General features: G+C 41.9%; 1 protein-coding gene across 1 annotated transcript in view; it reads left to right on the top strand.

Annotated features, from left to right (window-relative positions):
* LOC124606767 (high-affinity choline transporter 1) overlaps window positions 1-20,266 on the top strand; it is a 360,300-nt gene that overhangs the window by 332,759 nt on the left and 7,275 nt on the right. The window contains exon 12 of the mRNA XM_047138825.1: window positions 6,759-6,993. Coding sequence (XP_046994781.1) covers window positions 6,759-6,993 — 235 coding nt within the window. The remainder of the gene's footprint in view (window positions 1-6,758; window positions 6,994-20,266) is intronic.

The raw sequence follows: 20,266 nt of genomic DNA, 5'->3' as shown, positions 1-20,266 counted from the left end.
TTAGATCGGTTACTGCCGCTACAATTGCAGGTTATCAAGATTTAAGTGAGTTTGAACGTGGTTTTATAGTCAATCTAGCTACTACTGGGTATTTTCCCTTACGTCTACTTGACGAGTGTACCGTGAACATCAAGAATCCGGTAAAACATCAAATCTCAGACATGGCTGCGGCCGGAAGAAAGATCCTGCGAGAACGGGACCAACGATGACTGAAGAGAATCGTGCAACTGACAGAAGTGCAAACCTTCCTCAAATTGCTGCAGATTTCAATGCCGCGCCATCAACAAGTGTCGGGCTGAGAACCAGTCAACGAAACATCATCGATGCTGGAACGTGCAAAGGTGAAATGGGGTCGGTCCTGGGGCTGCATCCCCTCAATAAGGTTGTCAATGCTCTGTGCTTCCGGGATGCGCATGTCTAATGCGTCGACAGCGATGCGTACTCGGTCAAAATATTGTCCCAAGGTTTCCTGATGCGCCTGCACTTTCCAATAATATTCTTGCTCTAAATGAACGCACATCCGCGCTGACAGCTTTTGCTTTAACACACGTTGCCTCAGCTGCCGTAACGACCCAGGTTTCTACAAGACTTCCGCCTATAGTATACTCAACTCGCCTTTAGTAAGGCGGATAAAGTAAGGCTAGCGAAACGGCGTGACGTATCTCGACTTTACTCGTCTTTACACCGCGCGTTAAAGGAGAAATGGAGCAGTGGGTCAACGGAATAAAAGAAATAACCCGACGACGGTCGTTACATACTGACTGGAAAACCAAGAATGAAAGGTAATTTTATAATTGTTAATTGAGGAAAATGTTCAACGTTATCTCGCTGTGATGAGACGTTTTCAGCGGCTGAGGAAATGATTCACACACACACTGGCCGTTCTCACTTATTCTCCTACATACTTTTTCTACCATCCCTGGAAATGCTCTGAACTGCCAATACGTCATCGTTGTGGCTTTGTGTAGCAATCTTATTACGTCACATCTTAGTGATTTCTAGCGATCACGTACATCTCAGTCCGCATGAAACTGAAGGTGTACAATCAACCACAACACCTGCCGAACTTGAGTCACAGAATCCAAGGACAGTTCCTTAATATCCTTAATAAGCAACAGTATCGGGTGAGGCAAACGAGCAAATCGATCAGCTAAGCTAACTGGTGCCGACTGTTCAGTCAAAGGTTGTACCTCGGCCTCGGATTCAGACCCGAAACCTCCCCCCTCTAAACCAATAGCCAGCAGGCGAATCTGCAACGAGTGTACTTTATCACATAGTTTCTGATGAAGACGGGTATCCAACACCATAGGATTAACGATTATTATATCAGACAAATAGTTACTGTAAAACGCCAAAAGTACCTAAGTCGAAACACCTGACGCTGAGTAGGTTGAGACGATCCTAAAAATTCTATTGTTAGTGTTAGTTCCTGAGCTGCTACTGAGACACGGGAAAGGCACCAAGAGCAGTGAAAGTTCCGGAGGGAAGGTAATTGATGTTAGTACTGCGGCACGGAGACGGACGGCAAGATCAGACACTCATCCGTCGGTAGATAATCATCTGATTTGGAGTTCGTATATCAGATGTTCCCAGCGTAAACGAGCAATGCTGGGAACGGCGCATGCATTAACCGTGGCCATGGTAACTGCAAAACACAAAAGAATTAGTATGTATGACGATATACAAGGTTACTACCGATACCAAAAAACCATCAACAACACAAGCTATGTATGTATCCCCTCCCTCGTTTTAAGGAATCAAAGCCTCTGCTACCATTTGGACCGTGCTATTTGTGTCCAATAATACAGCAGGAAACAGCAGGGCCACAATTACCGAACATACATAGCTTGTGTTAAACAATGCTTATTACCTTGCAAAATTTAAATACAATACAACAGATAAATTTAACAACCCCACGGGAACAGAATAAAAAATTTTCTTAAACTCCTGTTTAAATCTGCATAAGAATGCATAAAACATTAACAAATTTCTGTCGGTGTAAATACTTGCCAAACTCTGAACCCGCAAGACTATCCTGTACAACGACTTCTCTTTTGCAATATAAATTCATATCGAGGTAAAACATTAAGGCTTAACGTAAGACTTACAGCCGGCCGCCGTGGTCTAGCGGTTCTAGGTGCTCAGTCCGGAACCGCGGGACTGCTACGGTCGCAGGTTCGAATCCTGCATCGGGCATGGATGTGTGTGATGTCCTTAGGTTAGTTAGGTTTAAGTAGTTCTAAGTTCTAGGGGAATGATGACCACAGATGTTAAGTCCCATAGTGCTCAGAGCCATTTGAACCATATTTTTAAGACATACAAGTAATAATAAAAGCAACTTCTAAAACTTCACCGCTCGGCAATGAAGACACCTGGCACACAGACTTCTGACTTAGGAATAATCGAGTTGATGCCAATACAGGGAAGCACTAATTAAACAACAAACAATAAAAAACAACGCCTCGGCGTCTAAACATTCCCTGAGAACATACGCATTTGAAACCCTTCCTTATAAAAATGAAACTTCAAAACCAGCCTACTAGGTACAAATATCATAAACGAATGGCTGATAAGTTAATATAGAATTAATAAGGCGGAGCCTCCAGCGATCTGATCGGGCACTAATTACGGAGTGGAACCCAGTTTTACAGGCTTAAATTCGTATTTCGAGCGAAAGGTGCATTCGCCAAAGCGGCTGAGGAACGAGCTACAAAGATTAACTACCTGACAGAGCCAGGAACAAAGAGAACAGCAATACTCAAGGACGAGATCGGGACAGAAGGCCAGCAATATGAAGCCCGGTCTAACGAATCACAGTTCCACTGGTAACGGCCAAGTCGTCAAGCCCGGGTGCCACGACCCACAGTACCGGATGAAATACACTGCGTCCCGCACAACTGAAACATAAATCAATTACAACAGCACACTTGCAATTTCACATTCATATGACATAAAAGAATAAAACATAACATTAAAACAGGAAAGATCACCAAAAATTTTTTAACACTTAAGAATTTGCTTAAACATTACAATACACGCGTAATTAAGGTTGTCCCTTGAAACGTGATAGTAACAGCTGAGTATTACTTTAAACGGGCAAGAGCCCACCAGAACTACACTTTATTGGAATCTGACCCAAAACCTTTCCGCCGTCTCCGGCCACAGCACTCCAGTAACGCCACGCGCATGGAGCATGTACACCAACCAAGTAAGGGCCAACCTTCCGACCGTGCTGTAACGGCAACCGACAGACCACTCGGTGAGACCTGCTGCCTCGACGCTGCAGACTTAAATAGCCGAGCCCGCTATGAACAATTGACTCGCGGCCGTCCAAAGCGAAATCGACGCCAAGGATGACACTACAAGAAAGAGGTACTACCGCCAGCCGCGCGACGTGTCAGATGTGGGCTTTCGGAGCCGAAGGCCCACTCGTGTACCGTTGATAACTAAACGACACAAAGTTATTGGACTATCGATGTCTGAAAATATTTTGCCTGTCGGACGAGTCTCGTTTCAAGTTATATCAAGCGGGTGGATGTGTACGGGTATGAAATCCATAGATCCTGCATGTCAGCAGAGGACTGTTCAAACTGTTGGAGGCTCTGTAATATTGTGGGGAGTATGCAGTTGGAGTGATATGGGAGCCCTGATACGTCTAGATACGACTCTGATAACCTGCGTCCACTCATGTCCATTGTGCATTCCGACGGAGGTGGGTAATTCCAGGAGGACAGTGTGACAGTGGCTCCAGAACTGCTATAGAGTGGCTCCAGGAACACTTTTCTGAGTTTGAACAGTTCCAATGGCCACCAAACTCCTCAGACATGAACACTATTGAGCATATGTGGAATGCTTTTCATTGTGCTGTTCAGAAGAGATCTCCGCCCCCTCCTACTCATATGATTTATAAACAGCCCTCCAGCACTATTTCAGACATCAGTCGAGTCCATGCCACGTCGTGTTGCGGCCCTTCTGCGTGCTCGCGGGCGCAGTACACGAATTAGTCAGATGTACCAGTTTCTTTGGCTCTTTAGCTTATAAACACTAACTTTCTTTAAAAGTAATCAGACGGTTGAAGCTGTTTACACAGGGGAGTTCGATTATCTAAGAAATCGGGGGTGGAGGCTTTGGGGCTATCCTACTAATTAATTTACTTTATTTCTTTTCAAAGAGAAGAGGGAAGTTACAGTCTCCCGTATCCGTTTCTGAAAGGATAGGAGATCGTAACCGACCGATTGAAACCAGTGTGATAACACAAAAAAAGTGACCTAGTGATTTTTCTTGGTCGAGTGGCTGTACACGGAACGTAGATTGAGCTGGGGATGACGGCAGGCGCACAGACCGCCGGGGGGGTGTGCGGCTGCCCCAGCACCCGGGGACCGAAGCCCCTGCCGTCCACCAGGACGCAGCCCGCTGCACTCTGACCTTTCTAGCCGAGTGCCCGGGCGCGAGCCGGGCCGCGAGCTACATAGATCTCCCGCTGGGCGCGGTGCTTGCCTCACCGTCCTCTGCAAGCTCTTCTTTAGTCGGAAGTCTAAAAACTGCAGATGAGAGCAAAGCATTCCACTTTCATACAGACGCAACAGGATAACTTAATTAGTGCGAAGACTAATAGTTTAGAACAGAGGTCGTCAAACTTTTATTCTCAAGTGGCAAGTTGACACTTGACATCGACGATTCTTCCGAATTTATGGTTTATACAAGGCTTGGCCAAAAATGAAAGTGAGCGAAGTGTGGGCTCCATATGGTCAAGCGTTTAGAAAAAAGTAGCATTATTGGCACGGTCGGGTGAGACATGAACTTTTTATGTTTGCGTAGTTACCAGGCAGATTTTGGCACACCGGAATGGTTAGAAGACGGAAATCGGAGGGTGCCCGGGTCTAGTCCATATACGTGAACTTTTTCAATTGAAATAATGCTCAATGTATTGTATTTACTTATATTTTCATAAAAGTGTCTGCCCTCTTCGCTGAGTGGCCAGCCCGTCTAACTGTCCTGTAGTGGGCCCAGGTTCGGGTCGGAGTATAAGGAGAATTTGGGACTGCAAATAGATTTCTAGGAAATGATTGTAAGCCGTTCACGAGAACATGGTAAATTAGACATTTTTATTATTTTACAGCTGACGCTTTACACATTTATCGTAAAGACGGGGAAAGAAGTAATTGTCTCTCCATGTTGCACGCATGATAAACTCCGTGTTTTTGCAGTTAAATGGTTCTTTTAAAATTTCTATAGAAACACAAACTTTTGTTATATTCATTAAAGGTTCTGTCATTCCACAGTCTGGCAGAGAATCACGCTTAAGTCATCATGTCGAAAAATATTGGCGAGGATAGCTGGTGATATACAGTGGTATCTATTTTGATGTAGTCTTCTCGAGATGTGATTTGTTTTTCTCTCTCGATAAGATAAGGGCAGGTTCGAAGCTTACTGATGAAATGCTTCACCTGACGACGTAAAATAGCCATCGCACCTTACTCTAGCGGAGTGCATTACTACTCACTGTAATACTGCTCGATGACAGTCCTTCTACATCCTGATAAATCTCGTCGTATAACTGTGAACGGTAGCCCTTTCCTCGAGTCAGTCAACAGGAGAAACTTGTTCTCATGTCGGTATGGCTTTATCACATAAGTAAAAATATTTAGTATTAGACTATGTTTTACAGAATTTGACGAAGTAATAACGGAATTCCTACATTTTGCTTTTGTCTTTGCTTTTCATGCGTTCAATATACATATTATTACCTCGGTTTATTTGCAGTGTAAGGAAGGTGAAGCTGAAAACAAAAAAGAGGCAAAAATTCCTTTTCATATACCGGCGAACCTCCGATTATCGATCTGTACTCCTTCTGCTTCACCAGTCGCTGCCTGGAACCTTCGCTAACATACATGGCTCATACCTCGTCCGACTCGTTCCTAAGTGCTGTCTTTTTCTAAACGCTCTGTCATCTGGAGCTCCCCCTTTCATTTATGTTCAAGTGCTGTATATGCCATAAATTCGGCCGAAATCGGTGAAGACGACTAGAGACGGTCCCCTTGTCAGAACGACAGGCCGGCCTCTTGAGTAGCCATAGCGCGCAGTCCGGCGGGCGCGGCGCGTCAGCATGGCCGGGCACGCACGGTGGACCGCGACCAGCTGCGTAACCAGGTTGGCCAGTGCGCGTGCGGGCGACCGAGCGGTAGGGGTGGGTGGTTTTCGCTAAAACAACAAGTTTTCGTTTTTTCAGTGGCAAGTTAATCAGACTGTTAAAACCGAGAAAAAAACCGGTTTCTGAGATAACCGATTCTTCGGGTTTTTATTCCGCTTATTTCTTATAATAAACGTAAAAACATTAGACTGAAAAAATTTGTCTCCCTCAGTTTCAAAATATGCAGGATGAAAATATTAAATTATATACGCAAATAGAAGAAAACTTTGTTCGTCCACGCTGATTTTCTCGATAAGTGGTAAGTGGCTGACTAGAACAAAAACCACCCGTATTCTCCTATTGATTCTAATTTTTTGAAACTCTGCTCGAAAACTATGTTGTAGTCCATGATCATGCCAAACATATACCAAAAAGTACCGGTTATTCAGAACTAAAATGCTGGTATGGGTTGGTTTTTTCCATCCGTACTGGGCGAGCCGAAACCGGCACCGTGCGCCACTTCAGTTGCGATTTCACTGCACACCTAAAGCTGCAGCACTAAAAGTGCCCGAAATATGTTTGTCGGTTATTCATCAAGTGAGAGAGTGTGTATGTATGTATTCGGCAGGTGGATCTTCGAGTCGGGCCACCTGGCACCCGGCTACGACGTGTTCCGCTGCGTGGTGAACATCCCGGAGGACGTGGAGCGCGTGGGCGAGCCGGCCGAGGGCGAGCAGCTGGCGGTGATGGCGGCGGGCCAGCTGGGCCGCGTCTACGGCGCCGCCACGCTCGTCGGCAAGGACGAGATGAACGGCCGCGTCAACCCGGCGCTCGAGCCCGACGACGACGTCTCGCCCGCCGAGGTGCGCCGCCGACCCTCCGCCGCGTGCTCCTTCTCGCTGGAGCTGCTCTTCCTGCACTACGACCTGCCCATCCCAGAGCCCGTCCCCGCCCCCGCACCGACGTCCGCTCCCACAGCCACATCCGGCCCCACCCTGTCCCGGTACCTCAGCGTATGCTCGTCGGCCCTGCAGCAGGTGCTGCGCGCAGTCGTCGACTGCGTCTCCTCGCTACTCAGATACCTGTCGGCTCTCTTCTAGCCCAGCCTACTCCTCGCGTTTGTTTCGCTACTACGTGTTCGTAGGATCGGCAGGCTCTTACACAGGTTTCCAGAATATCGCTATTCATCGAAAGGTCTTACGCACACTCGAACAACGTCAGTGTGTCCAGCATTTCTGATAAGTAGGGAGCAATGACGCACATCACTATTAATAAAGACATTCTAAATCTACTTCGCAACGATTAAGTTCCTCCAGACTCTTTGCCTATCGTGACCCTCCAGATAAAGGTTTGAAAACTGGCTTCCTGTATAAAAATTTTAAAGGTACAAATACACTACAGGAAAAAAATTGTTAGTTAGGGGGTTGCAGTTCCATGCCTCTTTCACTTGGTCGGTCAATACTGGAACGGTTAATGCTGGTTGTGAATAACACTGGAGTTGTCTTCCGATGATGTCCCACACGTGCTCGATTGGAGACAGATCTCGTGATCGAGCAGACCAGGGCAAAAGGTCGACACTCCACAGAGAATGTTGGGTTACAACAGCAGTACGTAGGGAAGCGTCATCCTGTTGGAAAACACTGTCTGCATTGCTGTTTAACAGTGGCAGCACAACAGGTCGAATCACCAGACTGACATTCAAATTTGCTCTCTGGCTGTGTGGGATAGCCACGAGAGTGCTCCTCCTGCCATACGAAATCTCACCCCAGATCATAAACCCAGGTGGAAGTACAGTGTGTCTAGGCCGCAGACACATTGGTTGCAGGTGCTCATCTGATCTCCTACTACTGACACACGGCCATCACTGACACCGAGGCACAACCGACTTTCATCAGGAAACACAACAGACCTCTATTCTTCTCTCCAATGAGCTCTCGCTTAATACCAATTAAATGGCAAATACCAATGGTTTGGGGGTCAATAGAATGCACGCTACAGGGTGTCTCGTTCGGAGCTGTCCTTGAGGTAACTAATGTGTGACAGGTAGATGTTTCTCTGTGATACTAACTGCTGCCCGAATTGCTGCAGGAGATACAATACGAGGCCTCACAGCTATATGGTGAACACGACTGTCTATCCTCTCGGTAGTGCCTCGTTGCCACCAGGAGTCTGGTATTCTCGCCATCGTTCTTCCCGTGTCCACTGCTGTCAGCACTCATGTACTGTGGCTACTGTCCTGCCAAGTCTTTCGGCAATATCTCAGAAGGAACATTCAGTATTTCGTGGCCTTATTACACTACCTAGTTCAAACTCAGTGAGCTGCTGATAATGGAATCTTCGTTGAATTAAAGGAATTCCTGACTAACATCAACTCACTACGTCCGATCTCAAAGGTAACTAATTCTCACGACTGCTACAGAACGTATTTAGAGCAAACGTGATTTGCATCCTTATAGACGCTACTAGCGTCGCTGTTTTGCGGCTGGAGGGAAATCTGAACAGACGTCATCTTTTGGACGTCGAGACACGTCTACCAATTTTCTTTTATGTCGCACAACTCCTTCTTGGTGACATTACTTTTCGTCAATATAGGCACCGTTTCGCGGCCGGTATCAATCTCATTAAAATCCTTCTATCTGTGCTGCCGCATCATCTCATGAGATGCTAAAAGTACTGAAATAACCAATATATCGGCCGAGTTTCTGCAGTTGAGTCAGTGCATAGAGACTACACCCTGAAGATGGCCTCTGCAACTTGACATAAACGTAAGTTATTTTAGTATTTTGGCATCTTACGTACAGGATGTCCATAAGATCCATATAGAAATCAAATCAAACGATCGTATGAGACGTAGGTATAAAGTAAAACTATTCAAAATCATTTCATGTAGACATTTCCTAGGTAGTTAAGGTTTTATCTGATCCGGTCCAAAATCGCAGTAGCAAGTAGCAATAGCAGTAGCAAGCTCCAAGCCGTTTCGCTTCAGTGCTTGCATAATTCAAACTTCGTATGCGTTCAAGTGAAGTCATTTATTCTGCAGTTTGTGAACTGTACTATTGAGTGGGTGATATTTAGCTCTCGTGATGTTCAGCGATCTGTCTTCGGACGCTCTCTCTGAACCTCTCTTTCCGACATAACCAGAATGTCCGTCTACACTCATATTGGCTAAGAATTCATCACATCAACCCAGTTCATCTTAACGTCTGCTGGTTTCACTTGAAATTCACGTTGGAAATTTCTATCCACAGCAATGGAAGATTTAGTTTTTGCACACCACACCACAGACTGGGCTCTCTGTTGAGCCGTAGTCATTTCTGCTAATTAATTAACTTCTGAAATAAAAGAGAAGGAATTAATTAGACATTAATCGAAACAAAAATTTTTGAGCTGCTATCTGTATCTCATAGTTTTGCTTTAATTCCATTTGGGAATCAGGAACGTTTCGTGTACACTCCATGTATGTCACACTGTGGTACAGCAGTACACCCAGATAGTTTTTAATTCAATTTTATAGGTAGAATCATGATTCATGACCGACAGTCAGAAAATACAAGGCGTTTCATGAGGAATCATGGAGTGATGGACAATTCCGAAGCTCAGCGACACCTTGATGCCATTTGAGAGGTGCAGGCTACGTGCCACCACCGGGTTTCATCGTTAGCTTTCTCTCATAATCATACTGCTCAAACATGACCACACATTATAAACACGCCCACTACATTCACCCACACTCAACGGATACACCTAACACAACTCGTATACACCACATGGAAAGGGGCTATTGTGCCTGGACGAAGATAAAAAGGAGAAAAATTGCAATAGAAATGAAATAAAAAGGAATACTTCATACAGCTGTAAAATGTCATAGAGATCTCCGAATGAGAACAAGACTAGTAAACGTAGGTTATCTGTGACGCTGCCTACTGTAATTATATGCTTATGCTATTACCCATATTGTACGGAAAATGGCCATTTTTTATAATGAGGAAGTTAAAAAGCAATTAATAGTCACGGGTGACATTCATAACAACCAGAGCTGGAGAAGACTAAGAAAAGTCGTAATTATCATCAGTTTCATTTTACGGAGTTGGAAACTTGGGAAACTACAAGAAATAGGCCTCTCGCGGACGACGAAACCCGTATATTCCTGATTGGATAAACGCTGAGAAATATGTTGTACGTAAAAAAACTTTTATTTCAGAAAAATACGCGGCATACGTTGAATGCATTGTGTATAATAATGAAATACTTAATACATCTTAAACAGTCACTGCCGGGAATGATATTCATTTCTTGACTATGACTTATGGCAATTTTATAACTACGTATTCGAATAAACCGTCGAATTAGAGGGTCACTATGGTTTTTATATTCATCAAGATTTTAGAGACTCTCAAAAAAGTAATTTCATAATTTTTTTATTTTTTAAAACCCATGTTACACGCAGAAATATATAACAAAATATTGCGTTATAATGATATAAGAGGATATAATTTCAAAATTCTTACTAACAGGAAAGAAACACAAAATATTTATCGTCAGAGGTTACACAAGAAATATATGAGAAAGTTGAAAATTTAGATTAACATCTAAGAGGGGATGAAAGTTTGTTATTTATTACAAAATGGAATGTGTTTGCTGATGATGTGATAACTAAATAATTTATGATAGGGGAAGGACTTGAAATGACATGAAAGTTTGAAATTTTCCTGCTATTTTTATACTATACAAACACGTAACTTATAAATCACAAGAGACAAAGACAAACTCCAAAACGAGAAGCAACGGAGAAAATGCTTTATGAAGATCAAAGAAGCATAAAAAGGATTGCAAATACATGCGAATGCATATACGATTTAGGATCATACTCTAATCGTGATGAAACGCACTTCGACACACGAAGTGGCAGACAAAGCAATCAGGATGTTTGTCAGTCGCGAATTACGAAATGATGAGATAAATTCTAAATGTATAGAAATGCCTAAGGTAATAATATTTTACTAGATTTGATATAAGTGCCTTAACCTGAGTAAAATGTTTTGTAGTAGAGTGTTTTCCTGTTGTAGCATCCCACAGTGGGCTAACTGAGAGACCTGAACACACTCTTCACACCCTGCCAAATGAGAATCCCTGACCCACCTGAAGAATATAACGTGATATTGTTCTTCCTATTATCGATACGTTGACTATTGGAAGTAAAGAATATTTTCTTCTAATATGTGTTTCATTACTGGCTTCCTCCCTGTTGTCCCAAACAACGAATTATTTATACAATTTTAATCTCCATCACCGTAAAGAGAATAAGCAACTGACGGCAAGTGCTGAAAAGATGAGTATATCGACTTGTGAGCACAATTCGTCCACTTCAGTTTCGCTACCTTTAACTAAATTGATTGAAGCGCAGAAAATCTAATATTTGCGATCTAAAACCACAGACTTGATCAGAGAGTGTTAGAAATCCTACATACGAACGGAAGGTCTTTCCTAGGGAAGATTTTGCAATGATCTCCTATAACTATGCAAGGGCAAACACGAATCTGACCCATTATTCTGGTAAACTTCTCTCTTGCAGTGTGAAAATAAAGAAATAGCTAAAAAAATATAGATTAAATCTGAAGCATAATACTGTGAGACTGTGTCAGAAAGCGATAAGTTAAACTGCCATTTAATGTATAGAAACGGTGAAGGGAGCTGTTTACGAGAAAGGTCACAGGGCGAAGTGTCTTGAGACTCGACATGTACACACTGTATAATAATCAACGGCGTAAACGCATACGGTTGAATGTACATAATACCAGAAGGAAGTCGCAGTAAAGATAGGTCAGCAAAAAGACTTTCTAAATGCGGGAGTAATTGTTGACACTTGCAATGAGAAATCCGTTAATGTTCGTAAGTAGTTAAACTGAACAGGTAAACGACAGTTATTGAAAAGCTCTTGTCTTTACAGAACAAGAGAAAAGTATGTAGCCAGCTGAAACTTCACCAGTAAAAGACATACTAAAGTAAATAATTTAATAATGTGAGTATAAACGTTAATTACCAATAGATGTATATTTGTAAATTAGTATAGTAGAACAAAATATTAATTAAAGAAAATCATTTAAGAGTCTCCAATACAGCTGAAATGCCAACACATTTCCACATGTTTAATAGGATTATGAACTGGTTATGCAATCTGAAATACGATTTTGCACGTTAGAAAGGCCAGTGATTCGAAATGTTCTACTACCGAAGAATACAGTCAGAAAAAGTACGAAATGAAGAGGTACAAGGAGCAGATAAGGAGAGAAAGTCTAAGGGAAATCTGCACTAGATGAAGAGACAGTCTTATGGAATGTGTGTAAGGAAATCTATAACTTCGAAACGAACAGTAGATGGAAAAAGTGTAGTACCATACTTATGATTAAAGTGCGTGAAACAGATTGTCAAGGATGATGCAGAGGCAGAGATGTAAATCAGAATAAGAAAGGATCATTTTGCTTCCTCCGAAGTAGGAACAAGAAATAAGAATATGCTACACAAGAAAATTTCAGTGGAAGTCGAAACAACGAAACTGTAAAATATTCAGCTTGACAATGAAAAATTTTTACTCTCAGAAAACAGGACATTATTTCAGGTATGATCGGCACAGGAGAAAATGATTGTTACTGTAATATTGCTTCAGAATTATATCGGCCATATTTGTCTTTATAGCAACCATTTGCTTTCTCAAAGAATTTTAATTTAAGCCCAAAACATTGTTATTAAATTATTACACCTGGAAGTATAATGAGAGTAAAATATTACTAGAAAAGTCTCTCACGAGGAAAGTCAGCTATCGGTGAAAACTCAATTTTCAGCTACAGATTGGATAAACAATGTAAAAAATAGTTGGCAACTGCGTTGAATCAATCCTGCTAGGGAAGTAGTGCAATCCTGATCAAGCATTTCGCTCTTGGAGTATGTTTTATTACGGACCAGAGCTACACGAAAATCACCTATTTTACATGTACACGAACCAACGAGAAAAAATAACAAATTAGAGAGATTTACATGCTTATTTGCGTATGCATAGAGCATTTCATCCAAAGTTAGCGTCTGGAAGAACTGTATTAATTTTTCTGTGACAAGAAAGTGGTCCAGTCATAGACTGTTCGATCCCAAAAGTCGTTTCTGCTTGTGCTACCGAAAATAAACTGATTATCGTACTGTAAAAAAATACCGTGGTCACTAAAAGAAAGGACTATTGTACATTTGCGCCAGAGTAATAGATCTATATGAGACAAGTTACGTGATATACTTCTTTTGTATATGTGACATGAAATTATGGAGTAAAAATACTCTGAATGTGGAGACTTTTACAATGTTGGTGCTGCTGTTGGAACAATACGTCATCTGGAAGAATATTCCAGTTAATAGTCTCGGCCGAGAACGGCGTAAACATCACGTATGACTCGCCTTTTCGACCCGAACTACCGTAAAAAGTGACGCACCATTCAACGGCCGTAACAACAGTAAAACAATTTCCGTATTCAATGTATTTTTACTCCATGATTCTTTTCAGATATATGAAATAGTTATGTCACTAAATCTCTCTCATACGGATCAGCGATTCTGGCACAAAAAACGCAGTACCATTATAAATGCTACAGATCATTGTATTTAAAAAAAAAACCATTTAAGTGATTTTTGGTCGCACAAGAAGATAGGGCTTTTGTAATCAATCAATCTTGGGCTGAATTATTATCTTGTTGCATCAAAATTAGCATAGTGCTTGCAGATTCCAGTTAGATGAGACACTCCGTACATGTAAAATCTTAAACACATCAACAGCGTGCTGCAAAGTGCATTGCACTGAAAGGGGGCAAATAGCTTGATGGAAGAATGTTAGAGTTATCAGTGTGTAATGCTGGCACAGATCAGCAGAAAAGTCTTCCGAGCACGAGTTACGTTTTTACAAGATTCAGGTAGAAGTCAAGAGCAACACCAACACTGCCTATTGTACGAGATACTGACAGTATAGCGATTAATAACCCAGAGATATCGCTGAGTTGTGGAAAAACATGAGGAAGCGCTTAGGATGTAAAGTGAAATTCAGTAAACTATCTCCACGTGATGAAACCACTTACTCAGTCAGTCACCCTCGATATGCTCAGAGTGGTGAAAAAGTTTAAAAATTTGCGTGTTTACAAGTTTATCGCTTCTGTATTAACAGAAGTAAGTCTACAGCTGTCCATGAGCTCATCTAACTCATTCTTCATTCCGTTCCATGCGGCGCTGAATAATCACCTCTCGAACGTAACTGCTGCGGGATACAGTAGACTGACTTTACATTAGAACTGGTTTTCACCGCTGAAGCTTTTTCGGACGCTCAACGTCGTCTTGACAGGTTTATTCAAGTACTTCAAATTATTGACTTATAGGGTATTTTCCCAACAGTCTCGGCATACCACAAAATTTTTTTCTATTACAAATGGTTATGGTCAAGTTTCTACTTCTCTTTCTACAAATGCAACGCATAGATTTTCTTGTGCTGTTCTTTCCGAACAATTTTCCTAGGTGGAGGTGCATTTTTAATGTTCTCGTCTTCATCACTAATTTTCCACATTTTCGTACGTATTTTCAGTAGTTTACATCGTTTCACAGCTGGTTTATTAAAGTCTTTCTTTCACACAAATCTATGATGGTTACTAGCGGCTCTTCCTAAGGAACTGTTCCGTACTTTACGATTCACGTGAATAAAAACTTCTAATTTCGGCAGTACGGAACTTGTCAAATAATTTTTTAAGCCATCAGAAAAAACAACCTAATATTCCGTTTATATGAAGCGCAAAAACCTTGAAAAATTGAACAACATTCTCAGAAGTCCCGAGGAACAACGGCGTCGAAAATTCTGGCTGGTCTCCAAAGAAATCGCCATCTCCACAAGGATCTAGTGGTTTACATGTACTTTCATGGACTTACAACCAAATCCTATCCAAAAAGCTTCCTTCGCTTTCACCGATGCAGTCAGCCAGAAACTAATTGCAGTTGTTTTCGTATAAAAATGTCAGTCGATACGACAGTAAGAGAATACAACCAATGGAATATCAGGACAGGTATTACCTGTACGACAGAGAAACCGTAAATAGCTTACTAGAAGCAGAAAAGATAATATCTGGCTATGCCGAACTGTGTTTTTTCTATGCGAGAAAAGAATGCACGCCATTGTTTGTCGTATACCGTCCCATTTTAAGGTGTGGTTTGGCTGTAATAACATCTCCTCCGTTCATAAAAAGCAGTAAGTTTCTTCAAATTTTCTTCTTTCTTAATATTCTATTGTTGTACCTGCTTGCGTGGGATAGTTATCTGTTAAGAAAATATTAATTTTTGGAGACCAATCAGTGTAATTTTTGCCTTGCGTGAATGTTATTATTGGTAAATTTCAAAGTGTTTTAGCACGTGTTATGCAGAGTTTATCATGGTGTAGTATAACGACACGTTGGCTTCATAGGATGAGAGTTCCACTTGCGGTGTTATGTTGTCTGTGGTTGATGAGTGGGTTTAATTTGCTGACAATTAAGCTGGAGCAAAATGGACTAACCGAGCGAGGTGGCGCAGTGGTTAGACGCTGGACTCGCATTCGAGAGGACGACGGTTCAATCCCGTGTCCGGCCATCCTGATTTAGGTTTTCCGTGATTTCCCTAAATCGCTCCAGGCAAATGCCGGGATGGTTCCTTTCAAAGGGCACGGCCGACTTCCTTCGCCATCCTTCCCTAATCCGATGAGACCGCTGACCTCGCTGTCTGGTCTCCTTCCCAAAAACAGCCAACCAACCAAAATGGACTTCGTATGCAACTTGGTTTACAACAGGTGGAACGTACGCTGCCTAAACATCAGTTAACAACAGACATTAGTTACATCACGTTCACTGTGTTACATAGTCAGCTTATTTATCTGCTTGAGAAATGCAGCATAATATTAATTCGTGCATTTCTTATTAACATCTCGCCAATACGATCGGCGTCGGTCACTCGGTTCAAAGACATTTCTGCTCATAATCCAGTGTTCTTCTACTTTGGCAAAACACCGCCTTTCTGTTCTCTGTGTTGCTCTTATGATTTCGACTCGCGTTTTATTCAGGACGAGGAATAACACCCGGAAAACTTTAAGATTTTCAGGGTACTTTTATCAAAAAGATCTGTCTCACGATTTACGTGTTACTAACAAACGTAGTCAATAACAATACAGAACCCACAACAGTGATATTTCTGTTCGTAAGAAACGAATGAAAGTTGTGACCTCTGTCTTAAAGTTCGTTAGTCGTAGCATTACGGAACAACAGAAAACCTAGTTTCAGATCAAGGGGAAATCGAAATCACTTTCCCTGATCAATAAACAAAACTGTAGACATAAAAGGCGACCGACGGAAACACTCATTTCCTTCTCTGAATTCCTAAATTAATGGTCGTTGAATCTGGTACCTGTACACAACAAAAACACCGCCACAGTGAGAGCAACAGCTTAGAAATACATTATATTTATGATTTGTGGTTTAGCGAATCATGGAAATTTGTAGAACAGTAAGCGATATTGATGTCTAAGTCAAGACTGCGAGTAACAGGTATAAAGCTCAAATGAAATTTTATAATAACGCTAACACTGCGGGGGAATAATAAGATTATTTGGAAGACTATGTGGAGGAAACAGATCTCCTCATCTGGCCAGTCCGTGAATTCAAAGTGAAGGAGACAAAAGGATGTCACAAATTATAACCAGTCAAGCGACATAAGTTACGTGGAGCGAGCTATCACAAGTGCGACACTTACATTTCTCCAAACATCAGATAGTGTGCAGCGATCGGCACGTCGGCCGCCGGGAGACGAATAGCCCAGAATCTTAATTCAAAACTTCCAACCCTTCACTGTAAAAATAGCTTGCCATGGAGAGGACCACTCAACGTTGTTGCGAATGTGACGAAAGAGAATACCGCTTATTTTATGAAAAAAAAACGAAAATACTAGGGAAACACAGCTGAAACTTCCCACTCTTTGTATACAAAACGTATATTAACAAATACGAGGTTGGGGGAGTGTCTCATCGATTGGTCAGCCTCTTCGCACGAAGCACAACGGCGGAGGCGACTCATTCAATTGGGTAGACCAAAATTTTGGAGCGCAAGCAGCCAACATCCCACACTGGTCGGTCACCGTCACTGTTTCCCATCCTTTGATGTACATACAAAAATGGCAAAAGCGTCATACTCAGTTGTTCTCTTGGCATGGCAATTTTTGCCCTCAGCGAGCACGAAACAGGCCACCCCAAGCATGCTCCCCCCTCTTAATCTGACTAACTGACTGTCTCCCGCAGACAAACAGAAACTTGGGTAAATAGCTACATGCTTTTCAATGGAACTGCCTCTACATTAGCCTCTTATGTTTTACAGGAACGTCAGGGAAAAAACTGTACAGTGAGGCGGATATTTGTACTATACACATGGATAAGAGTTCTGTGTCTTAAATACGTTACCATTTCTCCCTGTGAGAAAATCTTCGTCTTGAATGACCGAGGTTAATTCATGTGTACTTTTTAATTGTAGTTGTGTGACATGACTGCCCTGTATAGTTATCCGATATTGCTTCATTTTCTGCCACTACTTCACGGTTACTTTATTGAATGTACTGTAAATGTGTGCCTGATAGGAAAGTCTGCGTTTTTCTTGCTGGGAAGTTGAACTCCGGGTGTGCTCTAAGGTCCCACACACGCCTTGCGACGACACCTCGAGAACTAGTGCAAGGCCATGAGTGTTGCTTGCAGCAGCGGAAGGCGCCCCTACAGTAGTGCCTCCAGCAATACTGGACATAAGAATGGTATTTTATCGTCATTTCAAGTGAGTCCCGGTTCTTCTAAAGTAGTCGGATGGAAATATCCATGTGTGGATGCTCCGAGGAAGACGAACGTTGCCGGGTTGCATTCACCAATTTCCTTCGAACCCAGCAGCTTGCGTAATGGTACGGTGTGGCACTGCGTACAAAGCACAGTCATCTGTGGGTTAACGTTTTTGGGAGCAGCCTAGCTTCGAGGTCCGTAAGATTGTCTTGCAAAAAGACGAGAGCACATGTTTCCCGTTCTGTCCTGACCCATGTTGATGCAAGGAGCATTCGACTGTTGTCAAGGCTACCAGCTTCTAAAGATCTCTTAACCACTGAAAGTAGGTAGTTACGGATTCATCTACATCCACATCGACAAGCAACGATACGATGCATGGCGGAGCGTACCTCCTACCACTACTACTCCTGTTTACAATATAATAAAAATATATATAATAAATGTTTGGATATATGGAAATAATGAGATTAATGTTTCGACGCTCGGACAAGCACAAGAAGTTGGGCTATGCCTGTAAATGGGTTCATATTCGTTCATATTAGTTCTGCATGGACGAAATAGTCTTTCTCGTGCTGTAGATTTATGCTTACCAATTAATAACACTATGTCCGATCGTCGTATCCATCAACAAAATCTTGACCGTGTTCATCATTCCTTTTGTATCCGGATCTTAGTATTAGCTCCGAAGTACACAGGTGGGTTTCTTGAATTCTTCTATATTACAATACTATTTGGAATAATAAGTCAATTTTTCACTAATGAAATACCAATGTATGATTTTTTCTACACAAATCAAAAACACAGACCTTTTTACTTATTCTCTCAACCCAAAATGGCTACCACTGATTACGCTCTAAAATAACGTGCGTCTACCTTCGTTCATTAGCAGGGAGCCTGTCCTTCCTCTTACCGAGGAACAGGGAAAACATCTTATGTTTTTTAATATTTGAAAATAAAAAATACATGACGGTAGGCGCAGGCTCTACGCTGGGTTACACATTCACCTTTTCTCTTTGGTTTTAAAGGAAACGAAAACATAAAAGCAAGAAATGCAAAAGGTACATCACATGTTCCACTCTCAAATCGACGAAGGAAAAAAGACTTGTCCTTTTGAGTCCACATGGTCTTTAATTTCTCTCGTCATGTCTTCGCGGTTCATGCTCAAAATGTACGTTGACAAATGCAGAAACGTTTTGTAGTCATCCGCATATGCAGGTTCTGTGAAGTTTCCCAATAATAGTTTACAATATTAGATGCCACGATTGCTTGATGCGAAAGAGTGTATTTCGCGAACAGTTTCGATAGTAACTAGGTGTCATCCGCAGGTTCTCAGATCTACATGGTATGGGTAGAATGACTTTAATGTAGTGATCTGCATGACCGAAGAACAGTTACACGTAAGGAACCATATTATCTGAACAATACATACCTCCCAGAAATATAATTACACATCAGTCTCATCGACATAATGGGGCCGCGCTCCAGTTATGATAATACAGCTCCACAATCGATTGCTAAGTATCTAAAACTTGCAAAATAAAGTGTCCATAGCATAAATAAGGAGAACAGGAGCAAAAAAGATACATCTGTAAGATTATGCATCGACGACATCAGACTGAACCGATGTGTTTTAGAGCCCATGTTAAGTGGTTTCAAGCTTGATCGCCATGGGTTCTTAACATGGGATCTAAAGCAATCTTCCTCGGTTGTAGTCGGGGCATAAACTTTACTGATATACCTGTTTTTGCCCCTATATTCCGTATTGGTGCTATGAATATTTCATTTAGCAAGTTTTATATATTTGACAAACCAATGTGGAGCTGTATTATTATAATTGGAGCGCTTCCTCAGTATGTCGACGAGACTGATGTGTAATTGTATTTCTAGAAGATATGTAATGCTTATTATTCAGATAATTTTGTACCATGTGTATAATTACTGTGTGATCAAGCAGATCACTACATTAATGACGTTCTATCCGTATATTGTAGATATTAGAATCTGAGGATGACACCTAGTTACTTTCGAAACTGGTCATGAAATAAACTGTTTCACATCGGATTTTGTCTTACACATTATAAACTGCAACATTAGATCGCCTGAACAACACGTGTAAACTATGTTCCTCAATAGTGTTTCGAGAAATGAACGACGTCTCCCATTAATGGATTCTCACTTGAGTTCACGAACCATCTCCGTAATAGTCGCCTGTTGATGAACCAACGGGTTACAAATTTGGCAGCACGTTATATGTCTCTCTCTAATGCTAGCTGCTGAGGATTCACTCG

The sequence above is a fragment of the Schistocerca americana genome, chromosome 1, assembly GCF_021461395.2.
Source record: "Schistocerca americana isolate TAMUIC-IGC-003095 chromosome 1, iqSchAmer2.1, whole genome shotgun sequence".
Taxonomy (NCBI): Eukaryota; Metazoa; Arthropoda; class Insecta; order Orthoptera; family Acrididae; genus Schistocerca; species Schistocerca americana.
This window is presented reverse-complemented; position numbering and strand designations above follow the sequence as displayed.